Genomic DNA, 25516 nt, shown 5'->3' with positions numbered 1-25516 from the left:
TATCAGACATACTTGCAATCACTTGTCAGTTGCATGATATCATCAACTGATCATGTCGTGTATTGTACAACAAACGGAGTAATACACTTGCTCAAAGTCGGATGTAGATTGCAACATCAACTGGTTTGATATTGGTCAATTAGTGTTGTTTTATGACAGTTTACAATGTAATATATGCAGCATGGTATTGATGGTGTTGTATTGACGTCAAATAGGCCACTGAATAACAGTGTTCATGACACTGACTGTTCATCACCATCCAACTCAATCTCACCATTTCAATCAATCTTGGTCAATGTTGATGATTTACACGCTAATTCATTATCCAATCTTGTCTGACATTATTATTGGCTTTAATCACGTTTGGTTTGTACAACTACCATGATTTGTACTACCATTATCATCGTGTATTTGAACACCAAATATTCCAATACATCAATAATACCACAGTGTAAACAGTAATACAGTTGATCAGTATTGTGGCAAGACTTTTCATTCAAGTTTGTATTTGGAAATACTCGATGGTTTAATCACCACACATTGTAATGCAATTGTCATTGATCTCATTCTAGTCCATTTGATCACATCCGATTTATGATGATGTTTAGTAATCCATTACCATGTGTTGTAGTAAACTAGTTTGTTTATTCAACCAAATCCACAACAATCACATTCAGAATATTAATTTACAGTATTTCTAAATGCATGTTTGATAACAATCCAATTTTGTTACAAAAAACTGGTTAAAACAATACTAAAATGGAACAACTCGTTTGTGTGTTTTACAACAATCCAAACATGAACAATTCTTGGCAATTGTTGGACATTCGCATGAATGAAATTGTCAAATCAAAATTCAACTTTACTAATTTTATCAAACATGGATTGTGTTGATATCATGAAAGAGCTGGTCCAACACATGGAAGATTTGAAATTATTAACAACGGATGCTCAACTATACAAGGCTGATGAAATATGGGTCAGACTGCTTGCATTGCTACAGGAGTTGAAACAACAGGGCTACAGTAAGTTTAATAGCAATTGTATTATTGATGAGTTCAAACTGTTGCTGATTTTGTGTTGGTTTGAAATGGTAGGATCTACAGATGTATTGCTGCGCTTACAAAGTATTGAACTGGAAGATATCACAGCCAAGTATTTGGAGTATAATCGACCCAGTTTACAGGTATTCATATATTGTAACAATAATGGATTGTTCATGACTAAAATAACCAACATGTGTTGTGTAGATCAAAGTAATGGAGTTTACTACAGTATTTTTGAGTATGACGTACGGTGATTATCGGTTTAAAGTATTTCATCGACTAAGCAACCAACTTTCACAACTCATGCAATCATCAAACCGTCAAGTCAAAATAGCGGCAAGTCATGATTGATATTGATCAAATGATTGACATTCAACTCATCTAGTGTCAATATGCATATAGGCGATAAAAACATGTACAGAGTTATTCGATTGTGGACGCTGGAGTAAAGAGTATAAATTTGACATCAAGCCAATGGTTGAGATTATTGTTCACGAGTCGGATCGAGAAATGCTCAGATTGGCAATTGACCTGTTTTCGACCGTTTGTTATGATATTGACGATGAAAATGTATGTTTACAATGATACAATATTGGATCAGTTTGTACAGTGTCTTGTCATGTCATGTTGATTGTATACTTGACATTGAACAATATCATTAGTTTGGCATCGTGGTATCAAGACTTGTTTCACGACTGGAATCATCCAATGGTCTAGTTGCTGTTGGGTTTATCAAAAATCTTAAAACCATATTTTGTAATATTCATCGTCATGACCCAGTAAAAGCAGTGGAGTGTGGTATCATTCCAGCAATAGTCAATACGCTCAGGTATGTGATGTTATGCATGAGTGTGTGTCCAGTCATCACAATTGGTAAATTTGACATGGTTGGATTGACATGACATGAATACAGGAGTGTCGATCAAGCAGTGATTTATGAAAGTATTGATACTATTCGGAGTTTATGCAATGTTACAGAATGTGAAGTACTTTCAGCCGAGTTGATAAGGTCGGGTTTGATTCAAGCACTGAACGACTTGTATATCAAATACAGCGACAACTCTAGACTAAAAACACGCATAATCAAGATAGCTGTAGCAGCTGCATCCAAAATGCACGATTTTCCTGTATCGCTTGTACGATCGTTGGTTTTTGAGCAATTGACGATATTGATGTATGATGCCAATATGTATGATTTTTTGTATCTGTTTGAATATGTCAGCGACATGATTCAGAAATCTACAAACAAGGCCGAGATGATCAAGGTGTTTCAAGAATATGAAATTGTAAAGCAACTCAACACTATTCTTTCACGTAGAGATGTAAATTTGTATGGCTGTTTTGGTATTGTAAAACTACTCAAAACACTTGTTGATTTTGCCGACAATCATCCCGACAGTTCAATACGTACCGAGTTGGATCAAGGCGGGATGTTTGAAAATCTAATGGCTATTGTAAAATCGGATGGTACTCACTACACAAACAGAAGGGTTGCTGGCCAGATCATTGAAACGTGTTTCCAACATCTGGTTTACACTGCTAATTCGGATATTCAGCCATACAACGACAATGACAAAATTGATATGAGTTCTGGAATGGCCGGAGATACACATGGACAGGCACGCACACTTGTCGAAATGCGGTATATCCAGTATCTCCATTCTATACTTTGCAAACCCATGTGGTGGATCGATATCACAAACCAGCATATTGTGGAGCAATGGAGGGCTGACTCACTCGATCGGAATATATCACCATCAACATTTAATCTTGCACTGGGACAACTCGAGTTTTTTGTCAAACAGTTTGTTTGTAGTGGCAGTGATGGATTTGGCACAATTGTACCAGGACCTGTTGAACTGACGTATATACTGGACAATGGCATACCTGACAATGTATACACGCGATTGATGACAAATGTATCGGATATTGAACATGGATCAAATCACAACACTGGTCAAATGGTGCACAATCTGATTGATGCATCAATGTACAGTGTTGTATATGGACAAACGATGATTGCACCACTGGATATACGACTCAAATACACCACAATGGTACCATGCGATATATTGCTATCGACTCGACTTGTTTCAGATATGCCCATCATTGACAGCAGTCCCGAGTTTATATCATTCAAGTTCCAATGTCTTCCGAGTGAATTTCGTGTCGAACAGGATGGCAGTGTGACCATCAACTCATACATCAACAATCTGAATCCAATATGGCATCGAGACATGTACAAATGCATTGCCAAAATATTCAAATGTTTTGTCCCAATGTTTGAAAGTCTGTTCAGAACGATGGATCCAGTGTTCAAGTATATTGATATTCACAATGGCACAAAGGGATATGAACCACCAAACCAATCAAGTCGTGGTGGTATGGAACCAGACACTCGAGTCATTCGTCCCGTGTATGTACCAACACTTCCGGAACATTTTGAACCCAGTTATGAATCGGCAAAGCCAGTATCACTGCGTGGTCGTAATCTACAAGTCATTGTCAAACTCACCAACATTCAACTGACACCATCCAAACCTAAATACAACGAGGGAGACTGGCACATTGAAGGTCCAATTAACGAATCGATTGTTGCAACTGGACTGTATTACTATGACGTGGAAAATATCACCACACCCAAACTCGATTTCCGCGAGGCTGTTGATTTTTATTATCAAAGAGCATCTGATATGTATTGGAAAGATGTGTATGACATTATTAATCGAGAATCACGACGCAATCAGTATATAGGATCGCTTGAAGTACCAAATGGTCGATGTGCAGTTTATCCCAATCTATACCAACACAAAGAACAATCATTTGAACTTGCAGATCCAACTCAACCAGGACACTGCAAAATTCTGACATTTTTTGTAGTAAATCCAGCATGTCGGACTGTTTCGACTGCGCATGTGGCTCCACAACAACCACAATGGTACAACTCGAGTCTTGACAAGACACCCATACCGCCTGAACTGTGGAATGATGCCACGCAGTATATTCAAGGTGTTCAATCACCAGCTGAAGCCAAACACTATCGAGATAAATTGACAAGTGACCGAACTCGAATCACAGCGGTATACAATAAGGACATATATGAGCAGGCGTATAATCTTGGTCTTTGGTGATGGATTATGAGGTAGTGATTTTACAACAACAAGTTATAATGCCAGTCAGATCTATGCAATTGAATAAATTGAATCAATCATGTCAATGATTGTTGATTATATTGACTGATTGTGTACAATTGATTGATACAAGTGATATGGATGCATCATTCGGTGTTGTTGAATCAGATCATTGCTTGATTCTGTCAATGTGATCAAATGGATTACTACAAAACTGTACATGCTCAAATTGAATCAAGTATTGGATTGATATTTACACACAACCACAATTGTAACCACAATTGCAATCAGCACAGTCTGAATATTAGACATTTGAACATCACATATCGAGTCGTGTGTTGGAATATCCAGATGGATACTCTTAAGTGGTAATCTGTGACAAAGCTAATTCTAATAGCGCACACTTTGAATCTCCAAATTAAACCCTTCACCACCACCAATCCATATGCTCCAAACTCCATTATCCTCATTTCTGGAGATTCGAGTTCCAAGTAACGGGTAAATGGTATTATTATTAAATTGACTAATTACAGGAATCAATCCTATTGGCTCAACTACTTTTCGTTTACAACCTCTCATTACCAAATGTGTTACTTGTTCGTATCACAAGACAAACAAACAATTACTATAAAGCTAAAATGCTTACTCTTATCAATAAACAACTCGTCAAACTATTTCAACTTTCTAATTACTTTATTACACCTTTTTACTATACTTGAAAAGACCAAGTCTGCTGATCTTGGATTAAAGTGTAACTTCCATTACACTTTTGATTTGTTCTCTTTTGATAACTACTAACAGTTACAGATTATACTCTATCTACTTTATACTTTACTACATTTATACAAATCACGAAGCTCCTAATATTCTGACAACCAATACAATGAAACTCGCAGTCACAGTATTGGCATCAATCCTGCTTGCTTGCTCGGTTACTACAGCTACTCCAGCCAATCCCAGTGCATTTGTAGGTATTGTACCTGGATATCGGACAATTTCTTATCAATAAGCTACACGTTTAGTTGATATTAGTCGACTTTCAGAGGTTGATGCGAGGTTGATCGAAGGACATCTAGAAACGGATCGAAAACGTCAAGAGATGAGGAAAGTGTGCGTCTTGGCCAAATCTAAAGAGCTTGATCAAAAAATATTGGTGGCATGGCTGAATAAGAAACATTTCAGGTTACTACATAAACTTTTGAAAAACAAGAATGATCCAACATATCAAAAAAAGCTTCAAAATTCTAGACTCGAGCTTAAAGAAGCGAGAGAAAAACTCGAGGGGCTTGAAGAAAAGCGAGAGAAACTCGAACATGATTTCTTTGTGTTTAGATTGTCATTGTATTCAATCAGAGAAAACATCGCAAGGCGCCTGTTTGGATATGGTATGGATCTAGCATCGTTTTATTCTTGTGTTGAATTTCTGAAATTCAATCCCAGTTTTCTTGAAAGCATATACGAATCTCTCACTCTCCGACTAAACCAGCAGTCAGAATCCGAGCAAGCTTCTACTAGTTGAACCCAGAGTTCATCACAACATCGTGAAAGTTCATCATCATCAAGTGAAACATCTACCGTCCAATCCACTCAAACATCATCCAGCACACAAAGAACTGCGTGTTGTATACAGTGATATGTGTAATGAATAGGTCAACCCAAACATGACGATTCATCCGATTGATTTGATTGCTAATCTAGATTGGTTTCAACCGAATATGTTGTATTTTTGTTTGAATACAATACAATTACCATTTGATATTTGGCATTGTGTCTGATCATTTCACAGTATTGGTTGACACGATATCATATTGTACATTGACACTTGTATTTCCAATACGATACAGTTGATTGTATATTGCATAGTTGTACACATTGATGATGCTGACATGCATGTGTGTATTGTGTCGATATGATATCGCTTGACATGCTGCAAGCGACTCTTTGGAACCATTATGCCTTTTGATTCAGTCATTAATACTTGCAAAGCGTTGGTCAATACTTTGATTCCGAATTACCAATTGATATGATGCTACACGAACAACAGATTCGTCGTGTTCAACACTACAAATATCTGGATATTGTATTGCACAAACCACTGTATCACACCATGTGACTGGACTATAATCAGGTTGCTGTATGCAATAGCATGTTGGTTGTGTCCAGTTCTTGTAAACCACACACTCAATACAAATCAACAGACTTCATATCCCAACACTCACATTACAATGATCACATATTGCCAATGCCTAACACTGTCCAGTGGGCTCACCATCATTCCATAAGACTGTTACACACCTTGATATGTTCCATCTACATGAATATGACGAAACATTACTCTTTATCTGCTGGGTCCAGTGTGGATATGGGGCGGAGAATAGTGCTTGTTTTGGCTGAGGCGCATCGTTAGACCCACGCAGCCTATATATACTGCAGCCTGTGATCGAGACTTGTCTGTACTGTCCAACACTGCTCATCGTTGTCAATGACACCAATTAGCCATCCCACGGCTGTTCAACTGCTCACTCCAAAGGCTGAACCACATATTCATGGCACTTGCACACCAAATAATGGCATGTTTCCCCTTGGATTACTGGATCAGAGACAGCTGTCTATTTCAATGAACTTTAACCGTCAGTTTTCTGGTTTCTGCAAGTGAGTTGGGTTTGGTCAACTGTCTTGTTCTGATAACATGGTGTATTGTTTCCCGACCACTAATCATGAATATCTGCCAACTTGAAATCAAACTCTTATTATATAAACTTTCAAAGCAATGATATGCCCGAGACGTCCACTATGAGCACCAGAGAAACCACCATGGCAATCTACGCTCGCCATAATATTCATTGAGCGTAACTGGACATCACTAGTGTTTCACCGGCATCATCCACTGATAGATTCAAGAAACGAGTTGAATTAACCAAAAGTATATTCCAAAGCAATAAAATATACCCACAGCAATACCCATACTTGTATTTAAAAGGCTCAGATATGGTGTAAGATAAAATCATATTTATCCCTAATCTTGTTTTGGAAATACAGTCCCTCCACACTACCAACATCCCACAAAGAATCAGTTCTTACTCTTGATAACACGCCATGCACGATCTGGTAGTTTCTCCAGATACTTGATGTTGGGCTTGATAAACAAAAATAGTATCGCTACACCGATCACCATGCATCCAATGTTGACGATATAGTACCCGTCAGATCGGTAATCACATTGCCCTCCCAGACTTTTGCAAAGATTCTTGGCTGGATCGTCCATGCATTTAATTTCTAAACCAGCAGTATCAGTCACATTGCAAGGTGCATCTGTATAGTAATCAACCGCCTAGAATAGTAAAGTCAGTCCAGATTAAACAAAATAAAAATGGTGTTGATTCAATACAAAACATCAAAAAGTGATTTGCCTTGAGAACAAAGTATTTTGGCCATGTACCACCCAAGTTGCTCAAAGTATTCAGCAGTGTCATGTATGTTCCACCTTTAAATCAAGTCAGTAAAAACTATTAAACAAGGCAGTAATCAAGACATCAACTTACCAATGGCTGGGTCGCTAATTTTGGTAAAAAAACTACCCATTCCAATAAATTGAAGAACGCTAGAATGATATTGGCATTAGCAACATCATCCATATCTAATCCATACGAAAAAATAAAATATACCTCATAAAAGATGAAAATACTGTTCCAATAATGACAATGGTAAAGAACGATGTTGTGATGCCAGTCTGGGGTACAAAATATACCATTACCATGCCCAAAAAGGCAGCAAATAATCGTCCATAAAATGCCCAAAGCCACGGTTTTAATGGACGCGATCCATTACTCCATTTAGCAGCATAGTATCCAAAAACGATTTGAAATGGAAAGTCAATAAGCACCTGCATATAGGCAATGCAATTAGCGGCATACATTCTGTTAAAACTCATATTGAAGCCAAATAGATTTAAAATATGTAAAAAAGTGTATCCGTAGCATAAATCACATACTGCCAATGCAAGATCCTCTTTGCTAAAGCCTTTTTCCAAAAGTTTTAGTCCAGTCACAGCATCGTTTGCCACAAAGCCAAGCTTTGCCACGAGTAAAACGGCAATAAATGTTTTCATATCTGTAGTTGCATGGTTGATTTAAAAGCATTGCATGTAAATATGGACCCGTTAATAACAGTACAGAATCTGACCAGATCGATACGTACGAGGAAGCATAATGATCTTGACCATGGTGTGATAGACCTATATATACCAATATTCATTCATATAATGTTAGGTCTAGCATATTTAACAGCACTCTTCAAACTAAACACATATAGACAAGGCTTACCTCTTTAATCTCACTAACATCTGTAAGTTCAATAGCCTATACGAAAAAAACTAAATATTTAAAAAAGCAAAGCGCTTGCTCAAAATAAAGTTTATCATCAACAACACTGACCTCCTTCTTAATAAAAACTAGCCATGCATTACATATGAGAAACATTACGCCCCAAAACTGAAGGTACGGGCCCAGCTGAACAAGACCAACATCCATGGGTTCAAAGCGAAAGTACTTGTTGCTAAGAGTAAAATCACAGGCGTATGGGGTGAGTTTGAAAAGGTAGATTAAGCTCACACATACAAAAACTATAAAGGCTATAAATATATTACCATAGTTCGGGCGAGTTCAGAGCTAGAAATACAGTAAACGACAGGAAGTAGCCCGTGTTCAGACCAATTGTTTGAGCTACAGATTGCAATTAAATATTAATTAGCAAGAGGTTTAAAGTATAATTGTCAAATCTACTTACCAGTTGATGCGTACGTCTATAAATATAGAGTTGGACAGAAAATGACAGATTAGAACAGTTTTTCAGATTCAAATAAAAAATCAATTAATCGAGTAAACTACTTTGTTTTCATCATGAAGCAGTGTGAGAGCCCAGCCTATCGATCGATACAATTAGCCGTTAAACGGGGTTAATTTCGCAACCATCAATTTCTATATACAGAGAAATCAAATTGATACATATAAATTACCATCTACGGCGATATCTGCAAATCATCAATATTCATACAATTAGCAATACATTAGCATCACGAATGTATATATGCAAAGTAGATACACGTAATCTGATACCTTGAGTCGCACACAAAAACACCATGAAAGTGAATACCGTAGCAAGCATTCCAAGAGGTAGTTTATCCTTTAAACCCAACAATAAATAGGTGAACATCGAGTTCAGCACTTTAGAATATCCATTCATGTCCAAATTCTCAAAAGGTATACCTGGGCAAGAATTGGATCAATGTACCCTCCTAGAACCAGTAATGAGATTCCAAGGATTGCTTGAATAGGAACGATCCATGACTTGCGACGGCCAATTGACTTGTTATATGTCGAATCCACAATAGGAGACCACAGCAACTACAGCAACATTGAGCGAGTGTTTATTATCAGATTATCGATAAAACTCAGTTGAAATATCAAATGCATTTCTACAAAAGACCAAGATATTACCTTGAGTGAATAGGGATAAGAAGATAGCGAGAATAACGCAAGATCCCCAAATCCGAGTTTAGACTTGAGCAAAAAAGGAACACTTCCCATAGAGAGACCGAGAGGAACTCCTTGCAAAAGGTCTGGTTTACATAAACAAGTTGTATGGTTGATGTTAGCGTCCGTTCAAGCATTTCAGTTCTTTCCTGGCTCTCGTTCACCCCCAAACTGCCTGCAGTTTTAGTACTCTTGAATGATAGCAGATGCTACATGCATTCCCACCATATCTAGCAGTGATGTTGGTAGCACTAGAATGGATACTTCAAGACACATACATAGAAACACCAGGAGCACCATGTTCCCAAGGTCTTTTCCCAGACCAACCTCTGAGCCAGGTTGCGATACAGACTCTTTTGATTTACTGCGTTGTCTGTCCTTGCTAGAAACAAGGTCAAGATCGTCATATGAATCATATAATAATGGCTCATCGGCTGGAGAAGCGTTGGGATTGGGGTTGCTGGAAGTTCTTCTTGTCATCTTTGACGACCCGGCCATTAGATTCCTGATAGCCTCGGTTCAAATGGGAAAGCCTTGCAAGTGGCATTTGGCTTGTCATTTATGGGCAGTAAAAGCACAACATTCATACTCGTCAGGCTCTGAAACCAACAAGCTTCTACTTCAAGCCGGCGTTACTCATTGATTGACACTATTTTGAAACAGTTTACTTTTATTAACTGGCAGACTCCAAGCTGCCTTGAAGTTGTGCCTCATATTTGACATTCAATCGCATGCATTCCTTGTAGTTGAACTTGAGATCTTCCAACTCTTGATAAACTGACGACGTGTCCGCGCATTTCTGTACTTGAGCTACTTGCCAATCGTGTTAGATTTAATAGATCCAGTTTATACTACTGCTATTGAAACGTAATCATACACTAAAGTTGTATATTACGAGTCCTACCTTTTAAATCTCGTGCTGTCATTTCAAGAAGAGTAATGCGAGCATTACACTCCGAGTTGTTGCATATTCCAACACATATGCCAGTAGTTGATAATCCAAGGTCGCGTTGAGCAATCTTTTCTGATAACTTGGTAGCTCGTGCTGTCCACATTTCCACCTGTTCATATTCAACACAATGTTGGTAAGCATTATATTTTAGTCTTTCAAAGAGTCAAATATGCTTGCCTCTCTTGTTAACCGACGGTTTTCGCTGGTAAGGCGAGATTGTTCCGTGGCATCTGGTTTCAGCAGACTTTGGACGAGTTTTTCCTTTTCATCAACACAAGTTTGCTAATAAACGATTGCAATATACAGCCAAATATGCGTTATTATAGTTTAAAAATGTAATAATTAACATGACATGGTCTTCAATTTGTCTGAATTATGAAACCACTTACTAAATCCAAAATACGGCGTTTGAGCTCTGCTGAATCTTCTAAACTGCTTTCAAAAGCATCTTTCCCGCCAACAGATTTTTGAAGCCCAATTATTTCAATAACAAGCTGCTCCTTGGATTGTATCAATTCTTGGATTGTTGCACTACTTTTCTTGTTGCGATCTATTTCACGCCGTAATAGTTTCCGATATTTGAGATTCTCTTCCTCAATACTATGTGTAGGTTAAGCTCGGGTTAGTCTGTTTACCAACATCCAATCTCAGCCATTTACACTTTTGTGTTCATTTACTGGTTTGACTTACCGAGAAATTTTGCTCACTGCGGTATCTGAATGCTGTAGCTTTAGGTTTAATTCAGTGAGCTGATTCTGAAGTTTTTTGTTTTTTTCAAACAGTGCACTGTATTTGACTTGTGATAAAGTGCCTGAGCGCAGATTCTCGTTTTCGTGTGTGAGCTTATCAACAGCCTGCGTCAAGTGATCCATGATAGCAACTAATTCATCCACTGACTTGGAACAGAGTGATTTTGTTTTTGCACTAGTACCTGCAGAGTCTACCGCTGTTAGATTATGAAACTGCAATTTCTGGAATATGTTGATCAGTATAATATTAGAGATTGCATATACCGTCGTATTAGATCATCAGCTTCACAGACCCAATAGCAAAACTAATCCTTGAATATTCATATTCTATAGCCTACTGAACACCTACATACCTGTTCAAGCAATGTGATCTTTTCCAAGGCTCGCGTTTTTTCAGATACCGATTGCTGATACTCAAACTCGACACTCGACTGCGACTTTCTAATCATGCTCAACTCGTGCTCGGCATGAGCAAGTTTTTCCTAGAAATCACCACAATGATATAAGCTTGCATATAAACTCATCACCAGTCCATCCAGTAAAATGAAAGGCATAAAAACCTAGACATACCGAAAGAGTTTTGATTTGCAAGTTTGGATCTATACTGCTATCAAAATGCTGAATGGGTGACTGTTCATTTACTTGTACTGCTAATTTGAGTTTTTCTTGTAAATCTAAAATGGTTTTCTTTAACAATATGTTCAAAAATCATTATTGATGTCAGACCCAATTCAGCCAACACATAAAACTAAACAATGCCGTTTCAAATCATAAATATCAGCCTATTTCAAACCAATCAAAAATCTTGCAGTACCTCTTTTAAATCCATGTCAGATTTAAGCTTGGAAATGGTTTCTTTTGCATCAGTGCTAGTACTGGGTTTAAATACTGGAAGGTCTTGGTTTGGTTTCATTTCAATATCACAATGCTTTTGTCTATTCGGCAGTTTAATATTTTGAAAGTGCCGAGTCATTGAATTCAACTTGCTTTGAAGTCGAATCCTTTCGTTTTCAGATCGCATGCATGATTGTCGAAGCGATTCAACATTCTTTCCAAGTTCTTCACTTAAAACAGTCTGTTATACCAATGATTTAGTAGAATACCAAATCAGTATAAATAATGTTTTTTGCTTTTAAAGTAAATCAAAATAACCAACCAATGGCAAATGATACCTTTTCAGATAGCCTTTTTTTGAGTGCTTCTACCTGTCGAGTATATCGCTTTTCTATTTCCCATACATCTTTGCCAAACACGAAATCCTCAGTTGAAAATTGCAATCTATATTTAAGAAACATCTTGTATATATTTACCTCTGAAAGTTTCGGCGACATGAGTGGAATGTGCAGATGTCGTTTGTACACTTGTACTGGCTATTTTTGCACTTTTTTCAACCTGTTTAATAAAACGATAATATATTATAAGAAATGTAAAATGCTACAAATCAAATCTAACATATACTGATCTTACCAGCGGTGGAAGTGATGGTATTTGAATTTCATTATACAGTGCATTTGAAGTGAAGGTTTTTGTTTCAGCAAGAGCCTTTTTTAGTCTGAAGTTTTCGGCAGATTTGGTAGAAATCTCCTTTTCCTTGTTAGCTATTTAGTTGGATGAAAAAACTTGATCAACAAATTTGATAGTAAATAAAAGAATCAAGCTGTAAAACATCAAATACTTGCATAGTTCTTGTGATATACGACGCATATCATTTAATACATTTGCATCTTCTTGCTTATGGGACCCAATAATACTCATCAATCTAAAATCAAAATCAATCAATGTTTTTACAAATAAACTAGCCAATTTTTTGAACAAAACTACTTACTGTTTGACTTTTGATTCCAGTTCTATGATTTTGCTAGTAAGATGACGTGTCTTGGTCTCGAGCTTTTCTTGAAATGCATTGCTACAGTGCTTGATAAAATTAGTATGCCGCCATAAAGTTTTGATTGCCTATAATTTAGCTTTACCTTTCATTGGTCTGTCGAATGGTAGTCTCAGCAAGACTTTTAGCAGCCTGCATCATCTGTTCTTTCAACTTTGACAAAAAGTAATTAGCCAATGCCAAATCAAGCCTTGATCATCTTGAAAAAATAGTCACTTTACTTTTCGTACTGCATGTGTTAGGTTATGAATCTTGGCATTTCGTTGCTCGATGCCAGCTTCTAATAGTTTAACTTCTTCAGATGAATTTACTGATGGCAAAATAGTTTCTTTGGCCTGCAGCTCCTCAATCTCTTTTTGATTGGTTTCTAATTTATTGTTCTGTGTGCAATTATTGTAATAAAATCGATAATGCAAGTAAGAGATTGGCAGTATTTTCAAGCTAATAGTCGTTTCAAATATATCCAAACGGCTTACTTTTTCCATGATGAGCTGCTCCTTTTGTTCCAATTTTAGCATTAGCCCAGATACTCTATCCTCCAAATTAGACTTTTCTTCATGTGCACTATTGGAAATTTCTTTCAACTGCTTCTGAAGTTCTGCATACGATATGTCCTAAATTAAATACATTCAGCTTAAATATCACTCGTTTAAATGCACGATTTTTTAAATCTTGAATGATTCTCACTTTTGCGTGGAGCAGTTTCTCCAATTCGCGGATTGTGTCGCTATTGGCATCTCTAAAGTATTGATTGATGTAACAAACTGTAAGTAGACATCATGAAAAATAATCTACCAAATCACATTACTCACGCTTCATGCTTAGATACTGATGGAGCAACATCGGGTAATTTTACTGCACGACTGATTCTATCATGGCGAAGCTCATCAATAATAGCACCCAACTTTTCCACTTCAGATTTATGTATCTACAATAATGAAAAAATAATAAGCAAATGCTTTACAGTATAATTGCATAGATACAACTAAGCTTTGGCCTGCCTCTTTTTGAGAAAACACTTCTTTGCGAATGCTTTTGACCATCTCTCTATATTTATGAACAAGCTCCTCTTTTTGATCAATTTGACGCTGTAACGATTCAGTGAAGCTTTTGGCCATATCAATCGCATCTGCTTCTTGTTTGTTTGAGGCTTCAAATAAATCTGCATCTAAGGTTACAGTATATTACAAGCTACATATTAGCAAACATGCATTTATAAAAGCACATTTATAGTACATACCAGTCACTAGTGCCTGCTCAGTTTTTACATTAAAATCTCTTGTTTTGGATTGTGATATTTCCAATTGAAGTCGATTGATTTCAACGTCTTTGTTATGGAGAATTGAACTAAAATTCTGGTTTACAGATAGTCAAATTTGTTGGCACTTGTGATACCTATGGCATTTATCCACATTCCATCAAATATTACCTTTAACTCCGACTCAGAGTTTTTCTTTTCAGCTTCCAGGCTAGATATTTTTATCTCGAGTGCCTTTAACTTACGACCTTGTTCTGTTAATAAGCGAAGTGAGGCTTCCAGTCGATTCCCTATTGGAAGATCATGGCTTGGTAGCATTTCACTTAGCTGTAAAATGAATCAAGATGTAAATAAAAACAAAATTCAGTACTGTTTTGTGGGTATGCTTTTAGATACTACAAAATATACTTTTACCTCTGCTGCTGTAGAGTCGTGCAGTATTTTATCGCGTTCCTCTTCATACTGCTGTATGATATCCTCGAGCTCGCTATGGTGTTGTTCCCACTCTAATTGATGCTCTGCATATTCGCTTTCAGCAGTTAATACCTCATTTTCCAGTTCAGCAATCCTAATGTGACTTGCTTGACATTCTTCATCGGAAATGGACGCTTTAAGTCTTAACTGGGTTATGTCTTTTTTTGCTTTCATAAGCTCAGTTTGAATGCACATGGTCTTTTTTTGCCATCCTTGCATTCGCTTTTGAGAATCAGACTTGTCATTCAATGCTTCAAGAAGTTCTTGTACACCTTCAAGCTTGATCTTTGTTGTCTTCATTTCAAGCTCCATTTCTTGCTTTTCATGAGAAACAGCGTCTAATTGTAATTCTGCTTTACGTTTTCGATCATCCAAAATTCGAATCATGTTGCATGCTTTCTGAATTTTTCAGTAAAATACCAAAACATACTGTTAGCAAAGTTCAGTCAATTGCATTCTACTGGACTGATTTTCTCGATTGACAGTCCAATGGGCTACATAAATGACTTGAAATTTATCATACCTCGTGTTTACCAAGTGGTACTACTCCTGATAATTTCAAACGCAGCTCGGAAAGTGTTTTCTGCATCAGTCTTACACGCCCTTTGGTCTTTATTCGTAAATCAAACAAAAGCTGGTCTCGATCATCTTTTGCTTGCTCTGCCTATTCATTATGCACACACACGAGTATAAAAGTATTAAAACATTTACATAAGACAAATCAACCACACTAACGCCATTTTCAAGCAACTCACCTGGAGTGAAAGTGTTTCAAGGCGAAGGCATTTAGATGTCATGCAGTCCAATTTTCGAAGAATCACAGTTTCACTCATTTGAAGCGCTAGAATATGATGATGCAGTTTTCCAATTACAAGTTTATCGTCGTCTTTCATTTGAAGCTCTTGCACTGCGGCTTGTAAAATCTGCTTTTCTTTTTCATCCATTTTATGCAAAGCGTTTAAATCTGCCACCTGATTTGTAGCAATATCGGCAATTTCTTTGTCTGGATTGGATACATTTTGACAAGATATTATATTTGGCTCACCAAGTTATGCATTGATCTACGTTTATCCTTTCTCAACTATTTTAAAAACCTTTAGCTTACATTTTTGAACTTCTTGACGGAGTGCTCCAACCTCATCCTCGAGACAAGCCTTTTCTTTTAACGTTGCTTGATAGTGCTGTTCAGTAAGGCAGCTCTAAGTAAACTAGTTATTAAAAAATCATACAATCTTCTATTTTACAAAACTCTATTTACTCGCTGCTTACTATATGCTCATTCTTGAAATTCAAAAAATCTTCTTGAACTTGAATAATCTCTTCGCGTAATGCAGTGTACATTTTTTCTGTAGAGTCTAATCTTAAAATCATCTAAGTATATTTGGTAAGAATAGACATCATAGATTAGTATCTGACATCATATATTGTGTTTAGACGTGATGATACCTCGGCCTCCAAAGTCTCGAGTGTTTTAATTCTGGTCTCTGCCAATTCTGACCTTCGCTCATGCACCTCTAGTTTGACTTTTAGCATAGATACTGCATAGCTGTCTGTGGTCGGGTTCTATAGTTTGTTATCATATATTGCTACACGTGAGATGTTTTCAAAAATTCAACCCTATCTTGTATTGAATAGCCTTACCTGGCAAGAGTTTTTGCTTGCTAATTCGTTATGCATATTTACCTAGTCATTTAAAACAACGCATTATAAAATAGACCTTTTTATGCAACATACACAAAATGCAGCTTATTGCTTACGACTTACCAATTGAGTTGCTTCGTCCAGCTGAACAGTGAGTTTGTAAATCTCTTTACGCTGTTTTTCAATAATATTTCGATTATCCTCATGACTCATGCAGTGTTCAGTCCATTCTCGTTCACGATCCATCAACAATCGTGTTTTTGATATATGTGTTTGTAATCGGTTATATAAGAGCAAATGCTGATTTTGAGGAACAGAATTTGCAAATTCATGCTGAAGTTTTTCTAAAACTGCTTCAGTACTATTCTTTTTAAATTGTAGTCGCAAAATTGTTTCACGAGCACTTTTGCTCATGTCAATCAGATCTTCCTAATTCAAAATTGTATGGAATTTTTGTTTAAATGTGTACTAAATTAAAGTGAAATAAACAATCAAAACTTACTTTTAATCTGGCATTTTCTTTTTGTAAAAAAGCCTCGACATCTGAAAGCGCCGTATATCGTCGTGCAAGCATGCCTTCGTTGACTTGCATAACAATCAACTTTCGATGAGCATCAATTGTAGCACGTGTGATTTCGTCTGAAGAAGCTTCCGTAGTTGCTAAAAGTGACTCCAGACGATCAATTTTAGCACTCAAAAGACTTTCCCTGTTATTTGCTTCGTTTAATGCTTTGCTGAGTTTTGATACTTTAGACTCATGGATGGCTTTGGATTTGTTGTGGTCTTTGTATAACATTTGCAATTTACTATCCGTCAGCTCCCATAGTTCCTATAAAACATTTAAATTACAAAACTCTATTAGAATGCATTTCATCAAGGAGTGCATGTGCGATATAAAGTTATGGCGTGCCTCTTTTTGCTCCAAAACAATAGCGCACTCTTTTAATTCTAAATCCTTTTCGCGTAGCTCTACCATGCATGTAATAAGCTGATCTACTAGACTAGAATATCCACTAGGAGATGCTAAAGTCAATTCTGTTGGCAAATGCAAAAAGTGATGATCTCTCACAAGAGACTTTTCTTTTTCCGCCTTTACTTCGTTCTCCCTTATGACAAGTTGCTCCTTGAGTTTTGCCATCTCTGATTCCAAAGCTTTCTTGTGCTGTTCAGCTTCTTCAAGCTGTTTGTGCAATTTTGTATTCAGGATTGAAATACTTTTATCGATTTGCATAATAGCATCTCCCGAATTTGAATTTATAATCTTGCTTTGTAAAATTTGTACGAGCTTTGACACGATTGGGAAATCGTTTTCCTAAATAGACAATGAATGATTAAATTCATATCATAGCTAATCAAATCCAAAAAAGCGTGAATACCTGTTTGCTTTGATGAGCCATGGAAATTAGCGATTGTGATACTTCCAAAATAGCACTCTGCAGCATGTGTGTTTCTTCAATTTGTCGCTTGTGCTCCTCCTATCCACATATGGTCAAAGTTAGAAATACATAGTTTTGCTACAACTATATGCTTGCTTATAAGCATACCTGCAAGCTCCATAACTGCTGTTTAGTTTCAATTCCATCGACATGTAAGCGCTCCAATTCAAGAGTCAGTTTATCAAGTTGATCGATATTGAGAATTGGGCGGATAATTTCTTTAGTAGTGCTTGTGGCTATATGAATAAAGTACTAATTAGTTGGGTAATCTACAATTTACACTGATACTCTTGTGAATAAATTAAATTACTCGTGTTCATCTGTCCATTTGTTCCTAGGCGCAGTTTATTCGAATATTCTTCTACCGACATTAAATCTTGAGCCGTGAGACCAAGAGCAATAGCTCTTTCTCCGCGCTTCATAAAAGTTGATTTAGAATATGTTAATTTGGTAGTGTCAAAGTTGTGCAAATAGTATTGAAAGTATAGTGGACTACCTCGAGGGCTTGAAGTCTAAGTGCAGATTTTAACTGAAGACGCTCCTCCTCCAGACGATCAATTTCTTGGCGCAAATGGATGTTTAGGGCATTTGATTTTTCCTGATTGTATGGTCAATACAAGATCTCAAAAGTACACGCATTCATAAACCAACTGGGTAATTTGCGCAACTTACTGCTTCGACCGTTTTTGATTTGCGATATGCGTCTATATCAAATCGAGAATTTTTGTCCATTCCAAGTCGGGCACGTAATTCTTGATTTTCTTCGATCGCATCGCCCATCTAGATGTCATCATGATAAAAAGTTGCACGAGGCAATATTTCAGAGACCTTTTTCAAATACAATAACAAACCAAGCTCGTTTACCTGAGACTCAAGATGATTGATCTGCCGAACGCAGTCTTCCTTTTCGCGAATATTGATTCGTAGTTTCAGTTTCAAATTCTTGATTTCCTGAACAGCATCTTTAAGCCCATATGCTCCTGTAAAATATCTAGTAAGTTTTGGATTGTCTAGAGCTAGCACAGTCGTAACTCATTGAAAGAATTCATAAATATTAGTCACCTTGTTCGTACAAGTCAATTCTTTTATAAAGCTTCACAATGACGGTTTCTTTATCAGCCAATTGCTCTTGGAGTTGTTTTGCTGCATCTTCATTTGCCTTGTGACGATCTTGGTAAACTAGTAATTTGTCTCTCAGCTTTTTGATACTGTTCAAATCTTCCCTCACATTTTTAACAATAGCTTGCTCATTTGTAATGGATTGCACCTATTCAATAGATGAAAACAAGCGTATAGCTATAGTAAAACAGAGTGCTTGTTTTGAATATGCCCACCAAAAGCAATTAGATATTGACAAACCTCTTGTTTGATTTGACGATCTAATCTATCCCAGTCAATACTGAGCAACTCAAAATCGCTATTGACTTGCTCGACCTGTTTTTCAAGCGTCTGTATTATCGTGTCTACAATACACTAGAATAAATGACAAACAGTAATTAAACCAATATTTTGTCAATACTATTTATACCTTTTCGAGAAATTTCAAGTCGAAGCTCATTGACGGTCGTGTCTTGCAGTTCTTTTTGGCATGCAGATACTTCATCATGCGCACATTGCAGTTCTTTATTTTTTTTTGAAATGGTTGCTTGAAGCTCAATAATCATTGTCTAAAAAACAATTAGTGCAAATGATACAGCTATCCAATGCAATTATTTAGATATATTAAAAAACAGCGCATCTTACTTGATAGTTGTTGTCAACATTTACCAACTCATCCTTATTGGATGATAGCTGCTGATCAAGATCCTCTAGCTGCTCTACCATATCTTCAATTTTGATCTGAAGAGCATCCCTTTCGTCTGTGACCTGGTCGATAATTTCGTCCTTGTGTTTGATCAAATCTCTGCATTCTTGTAGTTCTTTCAAATTGCTACACATCACCACATGACAATTAGACTAGATTCAAATTATATAGAGTTGGCCTTGAAATTTCTCACGTTTCAATCTCACAAACCGCTGCTTCCAGTTCTTGAGTCATGGATTCGACTTCTGTGGCCATTTGAGAATGCTCCGTACTCAACATCTGTATTTCAGCAATGTATCGATTCAGTTCAGCATTTTTTTCTGTCAGTTGCATTCTGAAATTATCCTTGTCTATATTCCGTGATTGTATATGGTTTCTTTGATCAGATAGTCGCGAGCGCGCATCTTTGAGTTCATCATCTAGTCTGCGATTGGTATCTTGAAGTGTGCTTGTTTTGGTTCGTTCTTCCTTCAAGCTTGCTGTAAGCTGAGCTACAACTGAACGTTCTGAATCAAGAGCCTCTTCAGCACGCTCTATATCTCGAATAGCGGCAGCATTCTTGTGTTCCAGCTGAATAAGCTCATCCTGTAAATGATGTACCTCTGAACAAGCATGTTGGCAATACATGTTGGTTAGTCGCATTATAGTGGAACCCCTGATTTGTATCTTGGCCAGATCGAAAAAGTATCGAGTTACCAATGAATGCTGGATCAGTAGATTTGGTGCTCATGGCTCGAACTCGCTGGATTTCTAAAGCTTGATTTTGAATCTGCATATTGGCTTGCTTGAGTTGACTTTCAAAAGAATGCACACTTGAATCTTTCAACCTAGTCAAAATTGTAATCAGCTCGTCTACAAACTACTGAGCAATAGACAAACATGACAATGACTTTGTTGGAGTATAATAAAATTACCCTATTATTTTTTGTATCATGCTAAACAAGTGTATGAGATTATCTGATGTAGTATTTGGACTATCGACATCTAATCGCGTCTGCACTATATGGTTCGATAGCCATTCGAGTTGCTGAGTGTGCAGCTCCGCATTCTAATGTAAAGCATTGAAACAAGGCAAGTATATCAATTTAAATTTATACAATTCATAGTAATATATGTTTATAAACGCTTATGATATGGAAGCAAAGTGTCGGGGCTGACTTGTGATTCTCAGCAGTTCAACCAGCATTGATCCTTGTCTACAGAATAAAAGCTGCTTGTTACCTCTGACTCTATAGGAATGCTCAGTACTTGTTCCCATGACAGCGGCCCCATGCTCCCAAGAGTCTGGTAGGATAAAGCCATCAATGTCCCAAATAATTTCAGATGAACCAGAACTTGAGTAGATAGCTGGAAAGCGTGTTTGTAGCTGTATTCAACTCAGCTGCTGCAATATCCAGACTAAATTACTCGATGTTGTGCACTATCATACATTGACTAGCCCTAATCATATCAATCTCCTACACCATGTATCCTCACAGTGCAATGAAATTCAAAAAACTTGTATGCACCCCCTCTCTATAGAACTATCGCATGTTTGGATTCAGAATCAGCATGTAAAAAACTAGATTAAAATATCCAAAGTTTGTAAAAATCTTTGTTTGATACAGACTAGGCCTTGGTGGCAGTGGCAGGCTTGGCCTTGTTCTGAGCACCCTGTAACAAAGCAAATATTAGTATCAGTCAATCTCCAAGTAGATACGCATACAAAAGGTTCAGATGTACAAAACAAACCTTGTTGAAGGCGTGGAAACGCTGGGGAGGAGTACGATCACGACGGCCAACACGGGAACGGACACGGACAATGTGGGCATGAATGGCGCAGGAGATGCAGTACAGAGTCTTGATATAAAGCTTGGGAAGAGCATATTCTAAACAGATTTAAAAGTTAGATCACCAGATTGGGTATAAAGAATAACTCGAAATTGCAACCAACCTGGGAAGACGGATGCACTGGCAATATCACTGACTGCGGCAGCTTCAACCATGTTGCGGATAAGGAAACGCTTGATAGCTTTATCCTTGGGGACACAACGGCAGCAGTTGGAGCAGCGGACATGGTTAACATGGCCACGGCCCTTCTTGGAACGTCCGTTGTTTCTCCTCTTAAGAGTCTATTAACACGTCAAATAATAGTATTGTTAGCAAGACGCATATTAAAACCTCGACAGTTTTCAGACTATGATATCATGAGTTCCAATAGTAAGGGATCCAATTCGTATTATTCTATATAACCCAACAATAAATGGGCCACCATCCAGATTGCTGTATTCCGGACAAGGCTGCTCCAATCATGAATCATTGGTGTGAATTGAAAATAAACATCAGCAAAACAAACAATACAAATGTCTGTCTAGTGAACTTGTAGATCAAGTCATGTTTCAAGTCAACCGCATGCATAAGCAAATGATCCAGAACATGAGCTTGCCAATGACTGTGGAATCGTCAAGGTTGAACCGAATCAACCAGCCATTTGGAATAGTGAATGCATACAAAGTGGCTTGTTTAAGTGGATGCATGCATACGTGTGCTCATGGATGGATGGTTGGTGGGATGGAGGAACTGACCATATTCGCTGGATTGTAGTGGTGAGAAAAGTCTTGATCTCATTGGTATTTCTACCTCAAATGTCAACTATTTCACGTGACCTAAAATCTTGCCACGCAAGACCTTCACTTTGACCAATATCACTCCACAAGCTAGATTGAATCAAGATATACGTTTATTCAGACTGATGTTTTATCCGTAACGAAAACCAATAATAAATGCAGCAGCAAATCCAGCAGTAGATGGCATGTCGCTTGACAGATTGTGAATCAGACGAGTGGCAGCAATTTGAATATCCTTGCCAGTAAACTTTCCATCTCCATCCAAATCCATTTTTCCAATGAGCATGCCCTCAACACGCGGCCAGTTGATCTGAATGATCTTGGTGTGAGCCAAAGCCTAAAAGCATGTTGTCATTGAAATGTTATCAATTGTGGAATGGCAATAGTTGGACTCATGGCGATGGTAGTATCAAGCATAGCTTTTATCAAGACTTTTACAAATGTTTTTACCTGGAGACCTAGAAATCCAATACCAAAGGCAAACGCAGCACCTTTTGAGATCCTTTTTGTGGCGAACCCGGCAGTAGCTCCACAGATTGTAGCCTAGAAGTTGTTTAATGCCATTATAGCCATATTCACGTAACATGGAGCAAAGTAAATAGACGAATCGTATTGAAATGATGCTTTGATCTGCCGTTCCAATGCTGTAGTACTCACGCCACATTGCATCAGACAATACATTCAAACCAACTTACAATGCCAATTTCACCAAAGTCTGCTGGGCCAGTATGGATAAAACTGGGAACATTTCCAGTTGTTGATGGTTTTGGAAAGAGGTTTTCTGCCGCTGTCTTGTTGTTGTTGGATGCTTTTACATGAGTGTACGATTTTCAAATACAAATATCAGTCCAACTGCCAGAAAGCCAAGAACAAATGTGACTGTTTGCTATTTAGATAGTCGGCCCATGACCGATAAAAGTCAAAAAGGCAAACTACCAAGTAAGCAACCCATCAAGAAAGCGATTATTCGTCATACCAACTTGCACACTATGTCATAAGAAAGGCAACAATCAAGCAAACAGAATCAAACTCACCCATTGAATGTGTAAGATTGGCAAAGTGATGATGCCGCGATTCCAAAATAAAGTTGGCTCGAACAATGACTAGATCTCAATCGATCAATTCATTAAAACGCATGTGCTTTAGATTCTTAACGTTTTCAAGAGTTAAGTTGCGTACTTTATTCATAATACTTGAATGGTCAATACAGTCTCTCTCCATTGTCAAGCATAAATCACTGTGCATTCTTTGATTCTAAATATTCGTTTATTGTTGTCAGTCTTTGGCATAATAAATAGTTGAAAATATCCAAAATACAGTTTAAATCAATTCTTGAGAACCACGCAAAAGTTTAGTCGATATTCCCACTATCAAATGACAAAAACAAGTAATGCTAGCAAGAAGGCCAAGGCTAAACAAGCATCGAGCGTACTCAGAGGGTTTTCTACCACCAGTATCCCAAAACCTACTTTGGATTCCAAACCAGCAGTCGAGGAAACTGCAATGTTAGACAAACTCCATATCCCATCACAACCAATTGAATCTGCAGACCATAGCACATTTCAGGACAGTTCCAACACTGCTCATGCCAGTTCAGGTTGCTCAACCGAGTCCCAGGAAAACAATATACAGAAACGAAAAGACATTATCAAAAAATATAAGCATGCTGCATCTCTAGTGGACTTCAAGTTTGCAAAAACTAATAGTGCTAAAAAAGCATTGTGTGGGAATTCGTCGATCCCTGTCGTAGCAATCTCTGCAAACCTGGAGAATATTTTGTTTCAGTACCTGTCAGATATAAAAACCGATCAGCTTGATTCCCCGTGCAGCGAAGTTTTACCACAATCTGAACTTGAACTTCATCAAGCATATATCTGGCTAAGCAAAATTGGGTTTCATAGTGATGACATTGAGGCTGCTATGAAAGCATCATTAAATCGCAGCATAGACTCGCTCTTACAATGGGTATTTTTATTATTTGGATGTTATGCATTTATGGTGGATCTGAAAACTCTATTTCTAACCATAGATCCAATTTAACGTCAATGGTATTTTTATCAACCAATATCGTTTCAAATTTCACTAGTTGTGTCTACATGTTCCATCCAAAAGGCTACCTTTTACCATGTCAGATAAATTTGAACACCAAATAGGATTAAACTCGTCCGATTTGGAGAGCTCGCAGGAGATTCAAATTGCTCCAAAGCCGGTCGCGGAGATGGCTGATTGTGTAAATCCTGTTAATCAACTTAATCAATCAACCAATGATGATCGGAAAGAAACAAATGTGCATGAATTGGAAGACGCTGGCTGTAACTCTGATACTGCATGTAGTAACGAGCAGAGTTCATTTGCTAGAATAGACGATTCTTCCGATTGTTTAAAAGAATCTAATCTATCAGACTTTGAGTTTTTGGATTATGAGGACATTGCCAAGGATGTTGAAAAAAAATCAAATGCTGCCATCTCTGATGATGACAGCTCTGACATTGGGAGTCTCATGGGAGCGCTTTTTGATGAAGAGGAAACTATCAAGTCTGCAATCGCATCAGACGTTCCAACATCTCAAATAGTTCATATATTAGACATGTCTTCACCTGGCTGGACTGGATCTATGCCAAGGGAGTTGTTACAGCAATGGATAAAAAAGAATTGTAAAGGTGCAGAAATTGTATTTTATCCGCTAACATGCCATATTGGCAGTAGATTTGGGCTGAGATTTAAACATGATCGTGAGCCAACCAATCTTTTCAATCAGGCGTTTGAGATGGACAAAAACGAAATTGTTGGCAATGTTGCGGATGCTAAACAGTTTGTAGCTGTACGTATAACTTGATTGTGTCGTTCAATTTGATTTTGGCGTCTAATCTTGTACAAATCAATAGACAAAGGCTCTATTTCATTTAATCGGCAGTGCCCAGTCATTTCAAGTCAGAAATTTGCCACCTCCATTTGCCAATATCTGGAGAGAATGGGATCATCAGCGTGTAAGCTTTTATATTT

The 25516-nt window shown here is 37.4% G+C and overlaps 5 protein-coding genes across 5 annotated transcripts; 2 read left to right on the top strand and 3 right to left on the bottom strand.

The window, feature by feature from the left end:
• Nucleotides 1-880: 880 nt before the first annotated feature.
• On the top strand, nt 881-4177 carry BATDEDRAFT_85330 (uncharacterized protein; the record flags this gene model as incomplete). Its single annotated transcript, XM_006676327.1, has 5 exons — nt 881-1025; nt 1098-1186; nt 1449-1616; nt 1709-1875; nt 1960-4177. The coding sequence occupies 5 exons, from the start codon at nt 881-883 to the stop codon at nt 4175-4177; spliced, it is 2787 nt and encodes a 928-aa protein (XP_006676390.1).
• An 883-nt stretch (nt 4178-5060) lies between these two features.
• On the top strand, nt 5061-5696 carry BATDEDRAFT_22174 (uncharacterized protein; the record flags this gene model as incomplete). Its single annotated transcript, XM_006675428.1, has 2 exons — nt 5061-5148; nt 5200-5696. 2 exons carry the CDS (start codon nt 5061-5063, stop codon nt 5694-5696), a joined length of 585 nt encoding a protein of 194 aa, XP_006675491.1.
• A 1416-nt stretch (nt 5697-7112) lies between these two features.
• On the bottom strand, nt 7113-10206 carry BATDEDRAFT_85005 (uncharacterized protein; the record flags this gene model as incomplete). Its single annotated transcript, XM_006676038.1, has 14 exons — nt 7113-7508; nt 7588-7661; nt 7720-7778; nt 7843-8060; nt 8169-8287; nt 8375-8411; nt 8500-8535; nt 8611-8731; nt 8823-8898; nt 8963-8978; nt 9230-9358; nt 9442-9579; nt 9673-9794; nt 9987-10206. The coding sequence occupies 14 exons, from the start codon at nt 10204-10206 to the stop codon at nt 7248-7250; spliced, it is 1626 nt and encodes a 541-aa protein (XP_006676101.1). The 3' UTR covers nt 7113-7247.
• Nucleotides 10207-10381: 175 nt separating this feature from the next.
• BATDEDRAFT_22172 (uncharacterized protein) lies at nt 10382-22199 on the bottom strand (the record flags this gene model as incomplete). Its single annotated transcript, XM_006675427.1, has 48 exons — nt 10382-10518; nt 10613-10769; nt 11050-11260; nt 11351-11631; nt 11763-11891; nt 11980-12096; nt 12224-12484; nt 12582-12649; nt 12720-12801; nt 12877-13007; nt 13107-13168; nt 13235-13315; nt 13380-13447; nt 13516-13674; nt 13771-13908; nt 13982-14033; nt 14107-14222; nt 14278-14462; nt 14535-14649; nt 14724-14879; nt 14967-15425; nt 15550-15690; nt 15782-16029; nt 16132-16225; nt 16296-16397; nt 16473-16589; nt 16668-16709; nt 16791-17096; nt 17170-17496; nt 17596-17979; nt 18044-18142; nt 18212-18339; nt 18414-18519; nt 18600-18701; nt 18776-18883; nt 18968-19119; nt 19166-19370; nt 19463-19566; nt 19632-19770; nt 19847-20033; nt 20101-20509; nt 20604-20734; nt 20822; nt 21129-21241; nt 21517-21560; nt 21639-21775; nt 21841-22018; nt 22140-22199. The coding sequence occupies 48 exons, from the start codon at nt 22197-22199 to the stop codon at nt 10382-10384; spliced, it is 7329 nt and encodes a 2442-aa protein (XP_006675490.1).
• Nucleotides 22200-22643: 444 nt separating this feature from the next.
• BATDEDRAFT_22171 (uncharacterized protein) lies at nt 22644-23551 on the bottom strand (the record flags this gene model as incomplete). Its single annotated transcript, XM_006675426.1, has 4 exons — nt 22644-22850; nt 22964-23056; nt 23209-23321; nt 23548-23551. The coding sequence occupies 4 exons, from the start codon at nt 23549-23551 to the stop codon at nt 22644-22646; spliced, it is 417 nt and encodes a 138-aa protein (XP_006675489.1).
• Nucleotides 23552-25516: the final 1965 nt, after the last annotated feature.

Source organism: Batrachochytrium dendrobatidis, assembly GCF_000203795.2.
Source record: "Batrachochytrium dendrobatidis JAM81 unplaced genomic scaffold BATDEscaffold_1, whole genome shotgun sequence".
NCBI classification, from domain to species: Eukaryota; Fungi; Chytridiomycota; class Chytridiomycetes; order Rhizophydiales; genus Batrachochytrium; species Batrachochytrium dendrobatidis.
The sequence above is the reverse complement of the archived record's forward strand: the minus strand, read 5'-3'. Positions and strand labels throughout refer to the sequence as shown.